The sequence below is a fragment of the Macrobrachium nipponense genome, chromosome 21 (genome assembly GCF_015104395.2).
Source record: "Macrobrachium nipponense isolate FS-2020 chromosome 21, ASM1510439v2, whole genome shotgun sequence".
NCBI classification, from domain to species: domain Eukaryota; kingdom Metazoa; phylum Arthropoda; class Malacostraca; order Decapoda; family Palaemonidae; genus Macrobrachium; species Macrobrachium nipponense.
This window is the reverse complement of record NC_087212.1, coordinates 31,842,956-31,865,096: the sequence shown is the minus strand read 5'-3', so window position 1 is coordinate 31,865,096 and position 22,141 is coordinate 31,842,956. Positions and strand designations below refer to the sequence as shown.

The 22,141-nt window shown below is 37.6% G+C and overlaps 1 protein-coding gene across 2 annotated transcripts in view; it reads right to left on the bottom strand.

The window, feature by feature from the left end:
• LOC135197901 (dual oxidase 2-like) overlaps positions 1-22,141 on the bottom strand; it is a 1,007,375-nt gene that overhangs the window by 198,976 nt on the left and 786,258 nt on the right. For both annotated transcript variants that reach the window (XM_064225123.1, XM_064225124.1), the window contains one exon: positions 6,534-6,598. In XM_064225123.1, coding sequence (XP_064081193.1) covers positions 6,534-6,598 — 65 coding nt within the window. The remainder of the gene's footprint in view (positions 1-6,533; positions 6,599-22,141) is intronic.

Here is a 22,141-nt window from a genome sequence, read left to right as displayed (position 1 = left end):
ATATATATATATATATATATATATATATATAATATATATATAAGGAGAAATTAATTAGAAAAATCCTTAATTGAAGGCATTATACACGAAAAAAAGTTATGGTAAAACATTAGATTTCCTAGTCCAAACGGAGTGATTTCATAAATATACCAATACACTGTTTCAATGCATATCTCTCTCTCTATTCCTTAATACTCTAAGATTACGCTTGTCACTGCAAAGCCTTATACGTAAATGAAGCAAAAAATTAAGAATTTCCGACTTTCGGGGCAGGATTAGAGAGAGAGAGAGAGAGAGAGAGAGAGAGAGGAGAGAGAGAGAGAGAGAGAGAGAGAGAGATTGTTTCAATAAAGTATAGCACCAAGAGACCCAAGACATCATCCAAATCTTTCAAAATACTTCCTGATATATTTTGACAAATCGAAACATCTCTCGTGATATATAGAAACTCAATGAAGAATCGAGAAAGAGGAGTGTGTTTAAGAACTGGGCATGGCCTCTATAGATATAGATTCCAGTTTGAAGAAAATATGGCCTTGTCTGGCCTCGGCAGCATCTGTTGTTCGGACGTTTTGTCCACATGTCCGGCGATTTACTGAGAGAAGTCTGACGCAGGAATAATAATCTTGTTTGCTGTAGCGGCCTATTCACTGGTGAGGATATAGATCTTTGATGATGGAGCTGATGAGCCCAAGGAAAAGGAACTGGACGAGAGAATTGAGGCCTTGCGAGACACCATCCAGCAGGTGAACTTGACATAATAAATCGTCAGTTGCAGCAGAGGTCGACTACTATGAAGCCGTTGGACAGATCACTTATGAGGGGTTACAACAGCAGGCCTGGCGAGAGAGGGCCCACTCGCTCGAGGCTGAAACGTTGTTTCTGAAGAAGGAGAACGATAAAGAGAGAGAAACAACAACTGGAAAACAAGATCCTCAAGATCACAGAAGAAAATCACCAGATGAAGTACAACACAAAGGAAATTAGGCAGAAAAGCGTTGCATTATGTGAGGGATCTGTCTGTGCAGTTAGCAAAGGCAAACTGCCAGCTTCAAAGGTCTGAGAAGCTCCTACGACAGAAGGAGAAAGCCAGCAGCTCAGGAGTCAGGACTGAATAAGCATCGCGGATGGCGCGGCTCATCCAGGAACAAAATGACGCGACCGAGGCAGCGCGAATCCGAGAGGAAAGACCTCGAGCGCATGCTAAAGGAAGTGGAAGACCTCACGAAGGAAAAGCGTCGACTCCAGTGTGAACTTAAGGTAGCGGAACTCAAGAGGTTGAAAGGCTTCCCAAGTCCTCAAGAATCCCAACGGGAAAGAGCCCTTCAAGACAGAGATGGAAGAGGACGAACGAACGAACACACTGTCTCCGTCTGTTTCCAAGGAAGGAGGAAGACTTCGAAATCGAGAAGAGACGAGTCGAAGTCTCCGGCAGATTCTCAAACCAACCTTACGCTTCAAGCATTATTACTCACCTTCCACGAGAGAGTCTGCCATCAAACACCACAAGAAATAAAAACCAAGTTTTTGGAGGAAACCAAATGTCTGGTACATATAAGGAACCCTCCAAAATGTGAAAACAACATAGTACAAGCTGTCAGAGGACCGTCCACAAACAAGTTACTGTTCAAAAGGAAGTTGAAAAACCTGTAACACCATGTCAGGAAATTCTCAATTTATATATATTCAGAAATTCTCAATATATATAAATTCAGAGTTGGAGCGATAACACCATGTCAGGAAATTCTCAATTTATATATATTCAGAAATTCTCAATATATATAAATTCAGAGTTGGAGCGCGATGGTAACACCACGTCAGGAAATTCTCAATTCATATATATTCAGAAATTCTGAATATATATAAATTCAGAGTTGGAGCGATACAAAACTTCAAGAGCTACAGTATTTTTTTTTGGTGAGCAGTGCCAATGAGCAGAGGGAAGGCGCTCATTGCTGGCTAAACAAAACCCCTCTGCAATGATTTGGTCCTGTGATGACACCCCAGCAGTGAGGCATCGTGCCGTTAAAAGCGCAAGGGGAGAGAGAGAGAGAGAGAGAGAGAGAGAGAGAGAGAGAGAGAGAGAGAGAGAGAGAGAGAGAGTGTTAAGAAAAATTTCTGGAGCAGATGGAAGAGATAGGCTACTTTTGCAGGTGCAGGACGGAATACTTCTGGAAGAGTTAAAAAAGAATCCTGAGAATGCCAAACACGTCATAACTGCTTACTTAGAAAAGACAGAGGACAGGAGGCCCCAGGGAGGCGAGAGGTCAAAAAGGACGTTCCTATAGGTACTAAGAAGAAATTCAGATGGCATTAGTTGTAGATACTGAACAGGAGGAGGGCGGCTGACAGAAAGGCTGAGAGAAAGCAGAAAAAGGATGCATGAAGGTCTGCAGAGAAGAGATACAAGGAGACGAGAAATAAAGGAAAACTGGATACACGAAGGAGTCTGGAAGCGGAAATGAGAGGAGCTGGAGGAAAGCGAGATAAACCAAAGAGAAGTCAAACGGAGGAATAGCAAAAACATCGTTAGAAAAAGAAAACCTCTGATTTCCTGAGAGACAAAAGATCAAGCAAAATGAGAAAGAAGCTATTAGATCATCAACAAACCGATTTTGTGCAAGGTGAAATTGTCAATGTTCATTTGAGGGATCCTCCGGAAGACGAACTACAAATGGAAACCTGTTTCAAGGAATTCTAAGAAGTGTTGTTATGGTGAACAGTGCCAATGAGCAGAGGGAAAGCGCTCACTGCTGGTTAAACAAAACCCTTCTGCAATGATTTGGCCCTGTGATGACACCCCAGCAGTGAGGCATCATTGCCGTTAAACGTACAAGGAGAGAGAGAGAGAGAGAGAGAGAGAGAGAGAGAGAGAGAGAGAGAGAGAGAGAGAGAGAGAAAGAATACAGCTGCTATAGATTATGAAAAAGAATAATATTAACATGAATAGTTAGTTCCAATAATATTTAAGACCTTTTTATATAGAAAATATATCGATTCACAACAATACGATGTGATAAGATTTCATAATAATTGTTTTCCAAAATATATACAACATTTCTTAAAGCAGAAGGTCTCAAATATATCCATTAGATTAATAACTAAACAGGAATAAAAGCTCTGCCTGTCTGTCTGTCTGTCTGCATTTCTTTCGTTACCGTTCCTCATACTCTCTCTCTCTCTCTCTCTCTCTCTCTCTCTCTCTCTCTCTCTCTCTCTCTCCCCCTTCTCTTTTCCTATCTCTTTGTCCAAATATATTTAATTCGTTATTGCATTTCTTTGCCTGATTACCATAATTTCCCTCCTCCTCCCATTCGAAGCCAGGTTTGGCGGGCGACGCAGGTTTTGTTGCTGGCTGTACATCATTACAGGTTTTAGGGGTGATAAGCTGTCCATCTAAATCTAAACATCTCTGTATCGTGGAGGCAGAGAGAGACTTGTAGCTTATGTGGCTCAAGGTCTAGACCTTGATGTGGCCACACATCATAAAACGTTGACACCAACTCACGTAGTTGTGGTTGGGTTACTTTCAATTAAAAGTACTAAGAAATTCACACTTTCGTCGTCCAGTTTTCTTGGTTTGCCCCCTGCTGGGTTTAAGACAACGCTTTCTCCTGTTCGTTGGAATTTTCGAATAGTAGTTGAGTAAGCTGTGGTGGGAGCAACGTTTAAAAGCCGAGCTGATTCGACAAAGTCCTGACCTTGCTCATAAGCAGATGCCATGCGCTCTTTGTCCACCTGTTGTACTCGGATTTTGGTAATCAGAAAGTACAAAGAACCTTTCTACTATGATAATAGTCCATAGACTAAGCCTAATCTTGATGTAACAAATACAGCGTTACCTTGTACCTCTTTTCGCCCTGTATGAGCTTAGATGATATAAACTAGGATAATTGGCTTGAAAGGGGTACTTCGAGAATCAATTATACTTTGAGAAAAATGTACAAAGAAGTGATTCAGCGAGACTAATAACTAGATGCCTCAGAAAAATTGAAAAAATATGTTTATGAAAAATTAACTTGGAAATTTGCATTCGTTTTTACCGGTTTGGTAAATTGTTTTACCTTCGAGGGACAATTGGCTTACAGTAATGCACACTTTTTAAGGTTTGTTACTATTGTTTGCACTTGTGTGGATGGTCGATTTATTTTGAAAATGTTTCACATTTTGCATATTTTTTTGTTTGTTTCTAATACAAAAATGTCGCATTAAACTAAATACTATTACTTATTTATAAACATCGTCTTAGCTGTTATGAATTGTGATTTAGTTTTAATGATTGACTAAAACTGAAATTTGTTCAAAAGGAAACGATAAAAGGAGTACTTTCACTAATTCCTTAAAGTCATTATATAGGTTAAAGTCTCCAAACACATTACTTTACCGAGTCATTACTTGAGCCTTTATTGTCGATTGGAATACGGTCTAGTTCGCTGTATAAGGCGACGGACGCCCTCAAGACTAATTAATCCCAATGAGGGAGGCAACAAACCTCCGTGCTTTGTCCGACAAGTGTGCAAACAATGATACTGGTGCGAGCCAAACAAGCGGTATTGTTTGTTTTGTTTGTTTGTATGGTGTTTTTACGTTGCATGGAACCAGCAGTTATTCAGCAACGGGACCAACGGCTTTACGTAGCTTCCGAACCACGTCGAGAGTGAACTTCTATCACCAGATATACACACCTCTCACACCTCAATGAAATGCCCGAGAATCGAACTCGCGGCCATCGGGGTGGTGCGCCGACACCATACCGACCACGCCACTGAGGTGCTTCAAACCAGTGGTATTCAAACGGTGGCCGTTAATAATATAGTTACGAGTAGAAAATCACAGAAAAAAAAAAGTCAAGATTTTGGTAAGGAAAAAAACAGAAAAAAATCAACATTTTGCCTAGGAAAATAAAATTACAGGAAAAAAAATCACTATTATAATGGCAATTGAAGCAAACAATTTTGGCTAGGATAAAAAAAAGTCACAGGAAAACAGTCACATTAGTTATATTGGCAATTTGAGTAGTAAAACATTATATTATGGGTATTTCCTAGGTAGTGACCCCAAGGGTTTTTGGGGATCGTTAATTATCTAGGACTAATTTTCTTGGGGTCATTATCTTAATGATGTTCACAATCTTTTGTTAATATTTTAACGCTCTAGGAAAGATTGTGATTTTTTTGTTATTAACGAAGCAGAGCTGCAGCAGCACCACAGGGAAATATTATTAAAATCACAGGAAAGCTTTGCGTTATCAACCAGTTACTGTAGCGGTCATACCACCGATTAACCAATTTACAAGTTTTCACTCCCAATTTCCCTCGTTGGCAGTTAAATTTTTTTTAATTACCTTTTTAGAGAACTGGTAAGATAAATTCCATTCATCCATGCGGTCCACTCAGACAAAACCCTTAAAATTCATAACTGATTAATCTTATTAAGAAAGGAAAAGGTATTTGACAGATACAGCACACTGACATTCATTTATAACAGTGTTTCTTAAAGTGTGGTCGGCGGACCCCCAGAGGTCCGTGGAATGCTCCAAGGGGTCCTCAGGATGATGTGAGGAGGACGCGTTGCTGTTAATTCACTAAAATTTGTGTGCAAAATTGCAACATTAATAATATTGTGAAAGTTATTTTAAGTGAAATGTAAACATTTATGTTGAAGATAAGCCATTATTAATAATAATTCAGTAGCAATTTTACTACTGTATATTATACCTTGAAAACACTTTTAGACCAAGAGGGAAATTATCATAATAAGGAGTCCGCTCCATGAGTAATTTTTAAAAGGGTCACGCTCCACAAGAAAGTTTAAGATTCCAAAGTAGCAATATCTAATAATCACAACCGCTTAGGTCATCCTTGTCTGTCTACTAGCTATCAGTGATGATGAGATAAACAAACAGTAGTGGGAGTATATATATATAGTTTTTGCTGAAATACCTTGCTCATGTGGCTTCAAATAACACATAATATATACCTTGCTCATGGGGCTTCAAATAACAAAAAATAGTAAAAAAAAAAAAAAAAAAAAAAAAAAGAGCTTATTAAGCTCGCTTCACTCGTCAAACCGTCTTCCCCCCCCCCCCCCCCCCCCCCGCCCCCCCAACAAAAATCTGAAATGACGACCCAGATTGAGCACACCCCTAGACCGGGCTAAATTTAAGGATGATCAATTAAACAAAATCAGTGGAAAGAGGAAGATAAGCACATGGTATAAGTAAAAATAAATAAATAAATATAAACAAACAAATAAATAAATAAATAAATAAATAAATAAAAATGTCTGTACCCTCCAGAAGTTGTAAGAATATCTCCAATCCTGCGCGGGCCCTCTTTTTTAAATGACGGTCGAAAAAATATGCTAATTTTACCAAGTTATCGTGTTCCCTTTAATTTAAATCAAAATGTGTTAAACAACAGTTCCGAAAATACGATTTTCCCATTACAGGAACTGTCAAAGGGCAGACAAATCTGTGTCAGTCCTTGAATACAGAAAAGACTACCCAGAAAAACTTCGCAACAAGTACTCACCAAGATCGATCTACGCTCTTGGAACAACCCAGGAAGTGACGGGAAGGGATGGGTAATTCCAGAACCTAGAAAATAAAAACAAATTTGCATTCATAAATACTGGAAAAATAAAACTTTAGGATGAATCAATAAACACGAATATATATATATATATATATATATATATATATATATATCATATAATATATATATATCTATATATATATATATATATATATATTATATATATATATATATAATATATATATATTATATATATATATATATATATATAATATATATATATAATATATCTATTATATATAGATATTATAATATATATATATATATATATATATCTATATATATATATATATAATAAATGATCATTAACGTCCATTACCGATTACAAATAAGGATTGCCTACATTTGAGCCGTTCCTACTCAATCAGCCTTAGGTCTTCTATACCTTTCGAGAACGATAATTTCAAGAAAAAATAGTATTAATCAAATGCTTATTCATATTCAAATTTTTCCTTTTCTTGTCTGTCACATTATGTAATGTCAACTAAACAGTAACTGTGTTTTGACTTTACAGTACTTAGTGTATGGAAATTTACTTGAATTTTCATCGTAAACGTGCGCAAGTCAACTGGCCTGGGCTGCTTCATGAACCCAGTTTGCGACCTTAATTTACACAGCAATAGGATGCCACTACACAGGTACATGCTAACGTTCATCACTCTGACCATTCCATGGACCAAAGCAACACATTACCATAAAAACAACAAATACTGTTCAATTTGCTAATAAACATTTAGAGAAAAGTAATTACTTAACGATGATAAACTGAAAGAGAGAGAGAGAGAGAGAGAGAGAGAGAGAGAGAGAGAGAGAGAGAGAGAGAGAGAGAGAGCGAGAGAGAGAGAGAGAGAGAGAGAGAGAGAGAGAGAGAGAGAGAGAGAGAGAGAGAGAGAGATTATACAGTGGGCAGGGAGTGGGAGGCAAATATAGTATACAGGTCGTTTACAGCATTTTGTTAAGCATCATTAAATGGATCGGATTGCAGTGTCTTAGGCGAAATAGCATTGCTCATAAGACTGCGCGCACATATAGATGTCATGAATACACAACGCAGGCAATCAGAACTGGGCAAGACTGAAAAAGACTAAACAAACATTACGTGACAGAATCAAGTATGGATCTAATCTGCTACGTTTTTAAAGCACTTTACTTCTTTTGTTCCATTCACTTCGTAAATACACACTCAACCTTGCTTCAATGGGAATGAATACTTAAAAACATTAATTACGATGAAATGATGTTAATGGCATTTCCTTATAATTTCTAACTACGTGTATGCAGGCCGTAGGGTAATCTCAAGGCCTTCCTTATGCTTTGAATACAGACATCGCAACATACCCTCTGTTTACTAATGCACGAACGTGATCTAAAATAGAATAGTATATCTATAAAAAAAAAGCTCATGTAACAGAAAATGAGCCAAGAATATCCTTAAAAGAAAATGGATTTTTAGTTACTATTAAATATGGGTAACTACGTCGATTCTCTCCAGCTATCTAGACAGTGGCTATTCTAGTGGTCTTGTTCGTGTACTTACTACAGTCACTGTGGTATCAAAATATACAGGATTTCAGCTTATTATTTTCTTCAAACAACACAAAACAATGCATGATTACGAACCTAAGAATGAAGCAATACCTTTAAGTAAAAAAAAAATCCTGACAATGCAACAAAGGCGCCTTTGTGTCAGTCAAACGAAGTGTAACTTAGGGCAGGTTTGAAATATTTTTATTCTGGGATCCTCGTATAAACACACAACGGTGGTACGCTAAAAATGGCCGTTATATGAGCAACAGCCCGTGCCGGCATAATAACGCCGGTCTAATCATAAATAACACCGCCGACACGTACGGAGATAATCATCCCATATCGTCCCCAATCTTGTGTATTTCATGAAACGTAACCTATCTGGTATCCGGTTTTATTTTTCATATTTATCTTTAATCTATTTCTCTACTTATTTATGTTTTTAACATTGTTAATTTATACCAAAATACAGCAGCGTAGGGAAGGTTGTCGATTTGGTGACCAGGCAAAATTAATTCTGAAGACGCAGACTCAAACCTCACAGCCCCTAATGAAATTATAAATGACAAGCATATAAACGTTTGACAACAACCAGCAATGATGTAGGAGGACTGTCTTTCCTGGTATCCTTCGAACAGTGAGGGGAACCCAAAGACTGTCGAAATGAAACAAAATCCAAACTTCAATATTATCAAAACTCCCAATATGCTGTGGGGCGCCAAAACACTATGATAACCCGGAGCAACAGAGAAATCCACAATCAAACAAAATTTGAACAACTGTATTGCTTCTTAAGAGGAACAATCCATGAAGTAAACTACGGTCAAGTACAATACTGTGAAGTTGTGAACGATCTAGAGAAGCCTAGGAGTACCAGGGACTAACCCACAAAATTCAACAGTGTGGAAAGTGACAGATGAGGTCATGATAGAGAATTTGGTTCTCCTTCAGTCAAGAGATTCCTGGGACCTTCACCTGTCAGGGCAGTACAAGACATGGATGAGAAACATCATTCCTGACGGGAGAGATACATTATTCCTGCAACTTCCAATCTCTTGTACCTAGACTTCGGCACCGTTCACGCGGCTGCGAAGACAAGAAACTCCTATTCCAGGTGCTACAGCCAAAAACATACAAACTTGAGGTACTTACAATGGCTGCTTTGCTTCTTAGGTGCCGTGAGCCATTATCATACACACACACACGCACATACACTCACACACACCATGGGCCTATGCCTCTCAAACCCAACGTTGCATCCACAGCCCATCCAAACATTTTCATATCTAATCATATATTCTCGTAAACATCCCCAGGAATACCTCTGGGCCACTAACCACAGGAGCCCAGTTCAAGGTCCTAAGGTATAACCAAAGATTAGGAAAAATCCTTCCCCTTACATCATCCTTTAAAACATAGCAACTAAAGATAAAAAAAAAAAAAAAAAAAAAAAAAAAAACAGAATAAAGATGCCCGGCTCCCAACAATATAAAGGGCTTCAATGCTGAACCAACCAACTCTATCTTCGCTTTCGTACATAGACGGAGTGAAGAACAAAGTCTCCCCCCCGCCATTTAAATGACCACATATAGGCCAGTGTCCCTAAAATTAGCGTTGAGATTGTCAAGGAAATGGTAATATGAGGAAAACCTGGGAGGTCTATAGAAATATTACGATATAAATGCAGCTATACATTAAATGGACAACTTCTAAATACGACGTTGGAATGACACTCATATTTGGAACAACAGGTGGCTGTAGCATGAGCTGCTTTTGCATGAAACCCAATATATTATGTATATAAAGGAAAAATTGATTTAATCACCTTGTCTATGGCTAACACGGTAACAACCAGAAAAGATGGTACAATTTGAGAGGTGGACTAAATTTCCTGACAAGGATCATCGTATATTACACAGAAACACATGTTATGCTTAGAGTTAAACTTCGTTGCATTTGTAGGTTATATAACTATAGCAAATCCACTACAGAGGAGGAATTTACTTGGTGCTTCAAGACAGAACACACGGCTATCATAACATTTGACTTTAAACACTCATCTGTCAGTGTATTTTTACTCTATACCCATAAGTAACTACGTTATTACTTTTTATTTCGTGAATCCGAACAACTTTTCGTCATTTCCACTTGTAAAATGAATAGCTGATATATGCAATAACACACAAGTTACAAGTAACATTTATTTACCAGTAGAACCATTTTATCTAGTTGTACATTTTTTTTATAAGAACGGCACATTGACTGGAATACATTCTAACCAAAACCTTCTTAACTTAGGTAGCCTCACACGGGGTATCTAACCTGACCTTGGACGAATCGCCAAATATGGCACCACACAAACATCAAAAAATTTAACTCCTGCATATCAGTGACAATACAGAAATTGCATAAGCAATTACTGGTTCATTGTAAAACAACTCATCCGTGTGCCTAGCCCTGTCTAGTCCACTACAGATAAATACATAACTTGTAGTTAACTCCGTACACTAGAACATCCTGAAAGACAGCAAACTTTGCCACATACCTCTTTTCAGCAAGATATTTTGTTTTCCATACATGGTCAAATTAGGAGTGGCTTCCTTACAGAACGGGTAACACTCTGCAAAAGATGCCCCTTAAGTATAAAATTAGACCTAAAAGAACGTTTATCCAACAGCTCTCCCAGCATTCACCAACGAAGTTTACTATTTGAAAGTAAAACACTTGGTGGAAGGAGTAAAAGCCAGAGATATGCTTACCAAATTCTTAATTGTAATAACTTTACTACAAATACATCATCATATAAATTATCCCTTTGATTACCTTTTTACCTCGGTTTAAAAAAAAACTCCATTCATTATTTACGACTCCCCCACTCCATACACACATACACACGCAACTGCAGCCGCCTCCAGGAGGCCATCCAACTGGTAAAATGGTATTACGTGTTTCTACAGTGCAAGAAACTTCTGCCAACATTGGAGTTGTTAAAACAAACAATGTTAATTTGTAACTAGGTTTCCTGGATGTCACATAATGAAAATGTTAACAACACATAAGATTAACATAAAAACAAGAAACTGGATTAATCATAAAACAAACTAATTATAAAATGTTTGAGGTAACTGGAAACAAGTAAAAAATGCGGCAAAGTTTCTTCAGTGCAATCGAGTTTTCTGTACAGCATATAATGCTGTATGAGCCGGTGCCTGTGAAACTTTCAGCCAAAGACCCGTGGTGGCCTGTCCTATAGTGTTGCCAAACGCAAGGTCGTGGCTGATTTTAACTTTAACATAAAAACTGCTGAGGCTATAGGGCTGCAATTTGCTCAATTTGCAGCCCTTTAGCCCCAGTAGTTTTTAAGATCTGAGGGCAGACAGAAAAAGTGCGGACAGACAGACGAAACCATAGATATAGAAAGGGGAGATTGGACAGATAAGCGACGATCGCGTGCACTTAAGGCGCCATTGTTATGCAATTATTCTGGGAAACAGTAGCGGCCGCGACTGCAGAGACAAGCAGCAACAAAGGCACTTCTGGCACCCAGTGCTGGGTTGTCAACTGTGTTCCATACAGAAATAGGATCAAACAAGAACAGGGGATCATATATCACAAGACAGTGACATCTTTTCTTTCGTGAAAATCTTTATAACTGGGTCGAAACAACCCTCAAGTAAACGTGTTAGATCACAGTCAACTTGCAGTCAACAACACGCCTGCTTTTTGAGCTAATAAAATATTGAATGTTGTAATAAGCTTTTTTATTAAAGCCTATTTAACATTAAATTCATATAGCCTAATAAATTAGCATGTAGGGTTACTGTCAGTCTATATAACCTTAGTTGAGTCTGACAATTTTCCCTACTACTAGTATTACAGTGTAAATTGTATCATGAGGCCTAGCCCTAGGCCTGCTGCAGTTTAAAGTGTTAATGCAATGTTATATACTGTTATTTACGATGTTATAAATAAACTCTCAAATATCCTTGTATGCTGAGGATTCCACTGAATTTGATCTGCCAGAACAATTAAAGGTAGTAGGCTATTCTTCAATTTTACCATTATCATTTTTACCCTATACTTCAAAATTGATACTACATTATAGCTTTAAAAGTAAACTTTACCAACTAGCTAGTCTACCAGGGTTGAACATCAAATGACCATGGGTAGCCCCTATAGCCTAACCTAAGCAAAACAAATGTAGCTTAACTTGGCATAACATTCTGGAATGCTGATGTTTCTATCTGTCCCCCTCCACAGACTATGAAATATAGCTCAAGTGATTTAGAGGTCTCTCCTTGTCGAGTTCTAAGCTCCACCTCTTTCCCTACACTCTGTAAGCTGCCTAATGGACGAAATTTCTTCATAACTTTTCCGTTCTTTCAAAATTCGACAAGATAACGAGAAATGTAATTATATTTCTTGAGCAAAAAACTAAACAATACTGTGCATAAAAGTATTTGTTTCAACAAAGATAAATAGAAATAAAATAATTTTGAAAAGGCTTCTATCATGAATAGTGGGGTTCCATTATGAGATTTATTGATTGAAAAATAAAACACAAATTAATAAGGAATTTAATATAAAAGCACATGAATGGTGATAGAGAAATAAGACAGGAAAATATTAATTTACTAATAATTACTATGTGCTGTAGATTATATATATATATATATATATATATATATATATATATATATATATATATATATATATATATATATATATATATATATATATATATATATATAGTACAAATGGAGACTGAGCATTTTATGTACGATATAATTTATTATCATTAGTTGTTGAGCAAAGCTTTCAGTATTTCAAGAAATACATGCAAAATACATGCCTACTAAAATACCCTGATCAGTTGTTTTTATTTTGCTAGATGGCAATAAATTTGCCAATGTCACTCATTGAAAGTTATATTCTTTGATATTCTTATCATCAAATATCAGTAGAAATTAATGCCGTTTGTTTTGTTATCCTTATTATCAAGATTTCATCTTTTAATCCGTGTAAATATTTACTTTGAATGGTTAACAATGAAAATATATCTAAAAAAATAATTGTATTTACCGGGATATCCCTGAATTATTTCCTAATTGTCCCGAAATCCCGGGATCCAAAATCGGGCTAACCTTATTTAAAATGAACTTGTTTCACTTCTCATCCCAACCAACAGTCCAGACTAGTAAATATTGGATATTAGGTATCAGGCTATTGAACCTAGGCTATTAATAACAGTATTATGTCCATGGATGAAGATTGTATGGGATGACAGAGGTGGAGATGACAATTATTTTACCATACTGTAGTCAAATTTTATTGTGTGTCAGTTAGACCCATGAATAAAGAACGATGATAATTAGTTCTGCCTCTAGAAAGTAAAACAGTACTGTAAATTTATGGTGAAAGAAAGGCATATAACATTGACGAATTGGTCAACTATATTGCTCAAGTGTATAAAAACTACAGCAGACAAAATTAGAATCCTTATTTCTACATACAAAACACACTGTCCTTGGTAAATGCTGCAAAGATAAAATTTACCAATCTTTAAAGAATACTGAGAAATTGTCTGCCAGTGCAGCACGACCATAAGTAGTTGCTACAATCTATAAAGCTTTATGGCTTAACTGAAGAAGAAAAATATAACGGCAAAATTAAATATTTTCATTTCTGCACGGTATATATATGGTATACAGTAAATGGTGCATAAATCATTTGATAGTGTTGACGGACATCCCAGAAAACAGATTTTAAAGTGTACAGGGTTTCCTGTTAGACTGTATGGATTTGCACCATTGTTTACATATTTACTTACATTGCACAGTCTAAGTTTGGCTAGCCTGTAAGAATGACTTAGGCTTTCATAGCTAGCCAAGACTTGAACTGTATTTCATAGTCTGTGGAGGGGGACAGATAGAAAAATCAGCGTTCCTGAAGGTTATTGACAAGTTAGGCTACCTTTGGTATGCTTAAGTTAGGTAGGCTATAGTAGACCACCCTTGGTTATTTGATGATCAACCCTGGTAGACTGGCTAGTTGTTAAAGTTTACTTTTAAAGCTACAATGTAGTACATATCTTGAAGTACAGGATAAAAATGAGTATGGTAAAATTGAAGAATAGCCTTTAATTGTTCAGGCAAATCAAATTCACTGGTATCCTCTGTATACAAGGAGGTTTGAGAACTTACTTATAACATTGTATGTAACAGTATATAACACTGCATTAACACTTAAAACTGCAGCAGCCCTAGGGCTAGGTCTCATGAAACAATGTACACTGAAGTGTTAGTAGTAAGGAAAATTGTCAGACTTAACCTTGGTTATATAAACTGACAGTAATCCTACATGCTGATTTATTAGGCTACATAAATTTAGTGTCAAATAGGCTTTAATAAAAAGCTTACACAGTTATGAAGATTTGCACGAAAGAAAAAATGTCACTATATTTTATAAAATATGATCCCCTGTTCTTGTTTAATCCTGTTTCTGTATAGACCACAGTTGATGGCCCAGCAATGGGTGCCAGAAGTGGCTTTGTTGCTGCTGGTCTCGGTAGTCGCAACCGCTGCCATTTCTCAAAAACATCGCATAGGTAACAACGGCGCCTACGTGCAAGCGATCTGTCCAATCTCTCCCTTCGAAGTTCACTCTCGACGTGGTTCGGAAGTCACGTAAAGCCGTTGGGCCCGTTGCTGAATACCCACTGGTTCCATGCAACGTAAAAACACCATACAAGTGATACAACCAACCTTCTATATCTATGGTACGTACAATGATTAAACAACAAACGCATTAAAATGTATCTTCGCAATTCTAGGCAATAATTCCTCACGGACTGCACGGAACGTTCCCGCAAATAAGACAGCCACTAGGGATTGGGGCGTCACAGACTCACATATATTTCGCCGTTTACTGCTACCCCCCTTGGGTTTAATTACAGTCGACCCCCCAAAAATAACTGTAGATTCTTAATACACAACCGAAATACTTAAGGAAACTGTAATTTCTAAAGAAATACCCAACGCGGAGTTATTAACTAGATCTATCCATATGGCATATTTTATACAAACTGGGTGGGCGTGAAAACTGTTAACCGAGTTAACCATGCAGTTTCTAGCTTTACAATTCACTTACCACTTCAAAGAGCAGGAGTTTGGCTAGCTATTAAAGAACCGTAATTGAGAAATCAAAATCACAGTGGCATCCATGCAAGAACTGAAAGGCATAGGCCTACGTATTGACCTCCAGTATGGTTTCCATTCCCAACTAATTTCTCGATGAAACACAAAATTAACAGTAATATACTTACTACTCAAATAGTTCTTTAGCCTTCTTGAACACTGACGATAGCGTACGAAGACAACACACTACACTTACAAAAAAGAAACAGCGCTTAAGTACCACTCCCTCACATATCGGTCTCCCCAACCGATATGACACACCGTCAGTTCACTCTCCCGGGGTCAGGAGAAGACACCTACAGCTAATCCAAAGACAATGCAGCTAATCAAGGCTCATCTATCCCAGTAGTTCTCAACCTTTTTGTTATCACGCCCCCTGAGGTGGTCCTTCCCTCCACGCCCCCCTTGCATAAACGAGTAAAATCCCCTCCCAGATTTAAACGGGGGGGGGGGGGATAAAGAAAAGGGGTGTTTTTTATTCTTTTGGGAATAAATTAGTGAGATACTTGACACTGCTTCTTAGCTACAAGATCTTGAATGCACGGTTGAATGCCAGAGAGTCCACAGCTTAAGTCCACTTAAACATTCAGCCTGTTTATGTATTTGGTCTTAGAGCAACGAGCGTGGAAAATGCAGCTGCACAAAGATCCGAACATACTTAGGATCCGAAACGAGTCCACTAGAGTAGACTAAAGGACGCTAACGTTATGGGGTGATGCTTTTTTTATATAGGAACTAATGAATATTAGTTTCTCTCTCTTGTTAAGAGAATAACGATTATAATGAGAAAATGTTTAAATTTTTTCCTACGAATCGCGCACCCCCCCCCCCCCCAGAAACTGCTGACTGAGGGACCCCTAGGGGGCGTGCCCCCCAGGCTGAGAAAAACTGATCTAGCCTTTAGATATGGGACAGGATGTAAATGTATCTTAACCTCAAATACATATGCTCCCACCTAACAAGCAAAGATTAAATAACCATCGACCCCAGCCATTCTTAGCCTAATACGACATTAGAATTTATTAAAAATCTTTTGTATTCAATATCAAGGAATAAATCATGCTATACACATTTTTAAGAACGATTTCGTCCCAAAAGTTGGCTGGGTTAGTTAAGGAATATTTAATGCATGCTGATGAATATTTACTAATGCTACTTATAACTGGCATTAAGATACTGCTTTATTAAACTCACGCTTCTTCTTCTTCTTCTTCGCCATCTATAATTTAAAATACATTCCTTTGGTTCAACTGATGGAAATTGAAAGTTTTTCATTTTACACCTATGAAAATGAGAGAGAGAGAGAGAGAGAGAGAGAGAGAGAGAGAGAGAGAGAGAGAGAGAGAGAGAGAGAGAGAGAGAGAGAGAGAATGGGTCTAGATGAGCGCAGGCTAGCCAACAAATGATCTCCCAAAGCTGGACTTCACACTTGTAATTAATTCATGTTTTAAAGCAGCCGCTCGACCTTACGCTGTGCATTTCGACTCATTGGGAAAAGGCACTTCCATGGTGGATACTCTCGATGCAATGTTCTTTTTTTTTTTTTTTAACATTTTCACAGATATAGAATTTGTTGCTCTATATAATTTTAACATGAGCTGTCTTCCCCTTGCTGGGGGTGGCTCACGAGAAAAAACAGCTCAAAGGTTGTCTGCGTTCATACTTAATCTGCCTTATCTTGGACGATTCTTCTGCATAGAAAGCATTCGTAACATTAGCCGCTTATCACCAGGGTACTGAAACTCCAACTGGAATGCTTCTGGGACATTCAGGCCAATTTCTTTCAGCACTTCTCGCACCTGTTTTATATCTGGGACTTTTTATGTTCACCTTTCCTCTTCCCTGCTAACACTTCAGAATTATACGCTTTTCACCAGCTCATCATATTCCATTGTTTTTACATGATCAAGCCCTCTCAACACAATCCAAACCAATTTTCACCTGAGCTAAAATTTCTTAAAATCTTCTCCTATGTGTCCACATTTCTAAATCTTTCAAGACTTTTATAGCAAACATTCTATGAGACAACTGATTCCAGTGGACTGTATTTTTTTTTTCGTTAAATATTCATATTGTACTTCCTGAAAGGAGAGCTGCCTCAACAGTCGTTTGTTCCGTTAACACTTTGGCTTCCATACACACTCCAAGTCTATTCCAATTTTTTTTGTACACGTCCTGCTGCCTTTCTTGCTTCACCTATTCTACGACCTGCCTCCTCTCATATCCTACCATTAGCTATTATATTCACTCCCAAATGCATAAACAAATCGACCCCCCTCTCTCTCTCTCTCTCTTTTCCAATCCATATAAACATTTAATTCTCTGCCTTCAGTGTTCTTACTTATATTTACTCTCATCCTTGACCTCTTCAAGCTCTTTCACCATTTTCATATTCGACGGTTATTTCCAGTCTCTGATTTACCGCACCGCTCCATATTATTAACAGGTTAAAAATGCGGCAAAAGTTTCTTCGGAGGAAACTAGTTTTCTGTACAGGGTATAATACTGTATGAATCTCTCAGCCACGGCCCATGAAACTCTCAGCCGCCGCCCATGAAACTTTCAGTCACGACTCAGTGGTGCCCTGTGTTGTTGGCCCCTATATCGGTGCCAGAAGCACGATCGTGGCTAACATAAACCTTAAATAAAATATAAACTCCTAATGCTACAGTGCTGCAATCTGGTAGGTTTGATGACTGGAAGATGGATGATCAACATACCAATTTGCAGCCCTCTAGCCTCAGCAGTTTTGAGGATCTGAGGGCGGACAGAGAAAGAGTGGACGGACAGACAAATAGCCATCTCAATAGTTTTCTTTTACAGAAAACTAGAAAGCGAAGGAGGCATAACATACATCCGCTTTCAAAACCAAAGCAGTCTCTCTTCTAATACAGAGTTAGTCGTTAATCATACTTTATATTTCACCCTTAACAACTAAATTTCTATACAACAGATCCTAAGCATCCTCAAGACTGCCTCTCTATTGATTCCGTCGTGAGCTTTTCCTATCTCCACTTTATGCCAAGCACAGCTCGTTTCCTTTACTGTCAAACTTGTCCCATAACAATTTCATTTCAGACACTTGATCGACACACACTAGTCCAATTTTTAAACCAACATTGTTCTTCCCTTATCAATCGCGTCATCTGTCTTCTTTCTCAGCCAAAAACCTACCATACACCTTCCCTGGTACACTAATTAATGCTTAACGTTCTGCCCCTATAAATCTAACAGTCCCCTCCATCACGTCTTTATGCAACAGAGCACTCATTTCAACGTTAAACTGCTTCCTTAAAGATAGGTTGCTCCCGAGAGAGAGAGAGAGAGAGAGAGGAGAGAGAGAGAGAGAGAGAGAGAGAGAGAGAAAGAGAAATTATATATTATATCAGCTGAATCAAGGTTGTGCTAATTGTAGATAATTAGATAATTTCACACATCAACAGGTTTAAGCATCTACAGAGAAGTCTACCAGTAGCATGTGATATCTCCCTACACGTACTATGTAATTAACTTCTATATTAACAGACTCTTGTTTTCCAGGATATTAAGCGTCTTTCTAGCTTCTAAAAAACACTCGTAAACACTTATTTCTTGGACACTAAGGGCCTTTCATTCCAATGTCCCCCTCCTCCTCATCTACGCAGAACTTTTCAGTTCATTTTTTTTTATCCTCTTTGCTGGAGATACCCCTGAATAATAAACCTTTAACTGTTCAAAAACGGAAGGTTAACCTCCTCTAAGACCAATTAATCCAAGGGGAGAGGTGTATAATTAAAAACATTGCCTTGTATCGTTATGACTTATTATGCATCGTCATCAACAACACTGCAACTTCAAACCAACTATTAATAAAGAAGACTGAATTGTAACTCATTGACCACGACCAATAACCTCAAAGACATTGCGTGCAGTAATTTGCATCAGTATTAAAAAAAAACGTTTTAAGGTCGTAAATATATTACTGAATGAAAAATACTGGTATGTCATATTTTAATAAAGGGAGGAATAATAGTTTATGATAATATTCAGTAAGAAAACAGGAGTAAACCAAACATTTAGGCTCCCACTCATTCCAACAGTCCCATCTCTCTCTCTCTCTCTCTCTCTCTCTCTCTCTCTCTCTCTCTCTCTCTCTCTCTCTCTCTCTCTCTCATTAGATTGAAATAATGAGAGTCTTGAAAGATTAAACACACGCGTCGTCAGAAATCACTAGCCTATAGAGGCGCGCCCCCCTCGAAGACTAACGACAAACGGTGGCCAAATTAAGGCCGCTAATCGCCGCTATTAGTTGCTGTAAACATTGATTTACGAGACAACAGCGGCTGCCGGGATGGGTCCCTCCGCTTGCAGCATCTGCTGTCTATATATATGCTGTATACACTGTACGAAACGGGTTTCCTCAACGACGAAACAGAATGAAACTCAACAGGAATCATATCCGCCAATATACATGCGGTCCTTTTGATCAATGGAAATATCGAGTTTTAATTAAGGAATTAAATACATAAATAGCTCATTCAAAGTTAATTGGGAGATGGGAATCTTGGAACGCTCGTTCTTACGAGTGGATTAGGGAAGCAGGAATCATTATTCCCGTTTATCTAGACTATGCAGTTATTGGATTCTTTGTTCGTTGGAACGGCAGTTATTCGTTTTAATTTGATAAAAGAAAAATCCCACGGAAACTGATGATACCTCACTTAAATGTCATTTTAAAGCGGCTCGGGAAGATTTCATGAAAGAGCAATAAACTAAGGTTTAAGTTATAAACTCATATGTGTCGCTTATTAAGTGTAAAAGTATTATTCTTAAAAAAAATGGATAATATTTCGGTCTTTAAAAGTAGCGAGAATAGTGACTTCCGCGAAATGGACAATTCGGGTATAATATACGTCATAAATAAATTTAGACTAAAACTAGTGAAATAATAGGTAAAAAGATGGTATTATAACGAGTAAAAGATGATTTGAAAGCCAATATTGATTTTTATAGAAAATTGTACGAAAATACATCACTAAAGATTCGTTCTTTTGCCATCTAACAATTCTTAAAAGCTGGTAAAACTTGACTAACCATGTGGATCTCTAATAAAAATGTTGCTGACTTTCCTTTACAAGTTTCAAAATCAAATTTGGACGCCAACAGCAGTTTTGTAATGTTAAAAATTGATAATTTCACTGTGAAATATTCTTGAAATTTAGACACCATCAAGAAAACTACCAAATCTAAGAATTGTTTTTTTTATTCAATTTACCCCAACTAAAACATCAAAACTACCTCATCCCCGCAAACCCTCGCAGAAGAAATCTTAACATTTGGACAAGCACCCCCCGCCCCCCAACTCCAAACAAAAGTGAAAAACCTTAACACTTGGACAGGACTCCACTGAGACAACCCTGAGAAAAACCAATCGAGGCGTATCTTGCAACCGGCACAGGAGCAAGTAAAGGTGTTAGGAAAATCTTGAGAGATCCTTCCCCCACACCACTTACTCCACTTCTTGCGAGGATTTCTCAAAAGGAACCTGCAAAGCCAGTTGGTGATGGATTCCCTGATACGCAGGGGGACTAAAACAAAGGGTCGTGACTGGAATTCAGAAGGGCAGAAATGGCCGAGAGGGAATTCTGTCAAGTTGTTGCTGCCCCAAAGAGAGGTGAGATCGTGACTTACTGGATGAGGGGGTAGTGGAGTGTTTAGAGTAAGCATTCGTTAGGTAAAATAAGCTCAGCCACCGTGGCTAAAAAAGCCACGAAAATACGAATCAACACAAGAGAAGTGGACGCTGACGGTGCCAGCTGCGAAGGAAGTCGGAAGTTGTCGTTTCTGAAAACATATTTGCAGTTTAGGTTAGCAATAATGATATGCAATGCTCATATTAACAAAAATGATTATAATAACGCTGCAATTGTAAAAATATACGTAAAGATCTGTAAGTCTGAGCCATAATGATTGAATAATAGATGGAAATGGCAGCAATATCTCTGCCATCGCCTCCTAAAGAGTATATATATATAATATACATATATATATATATATATATATATATATATATATATATATATATATATATATATATGCACACGCAAAATCATACTGCAACTTCCCATTTCCAGGAGCATGCTGTAAAACATGCGCGTGAAGAAAGTAGTTTTTTTTCTTGAAGAATTTCAGTTCTTAGTGCACAAGTCTTGATCGACTCCTCCGCAAAAAAAAAAAAAAAAAAAAACAATGCTGTCTATCTTGCTTAAGTCCAGATTTTTTGCAGTGGCACCTTCTATGGTGTTCAGAGAATCGACATCACGTGACACTTTGAAGTACATCACTCCTCAATTTATTTTCTCAACTGTAATGCGAATCTGTATATTATTACAACAAGCAAGATAGAATTTATCTGTTTTCATCTGATACGAAATTCTGGTGCAAAATCTCCCACGAGAGACTTATTTTTCATCGATCTATAAATAAAGATCATGTGATTCCCTCGTGAAGAAGTAACTGAAGATGTGGAAAAGCGATGTGGATAACTGAATTGATCAAAGAATCTAATAAAAAAAAATTTCATGCCTACACGTTTACTGTCGAACTAAAATTGTATTGAGCTTCAGTGATACAACAAAAAGTAATTATTGCTAAGCAAGTGTCTTACCTCTCCAAAAAAAAAAAAAAAAAAATGAAATTATCGGTTATGGTAAAAACGTCTTGAGTAGTACTTCTTAGGGAGCCTATCACTGGGCCTTATTGAAAGTTACTTGATCCAACATTTGAGGTAAAAGCAAAGAAACAAGACTAACTTATGGAACGGGGACGCTTGTCTGCTCAATA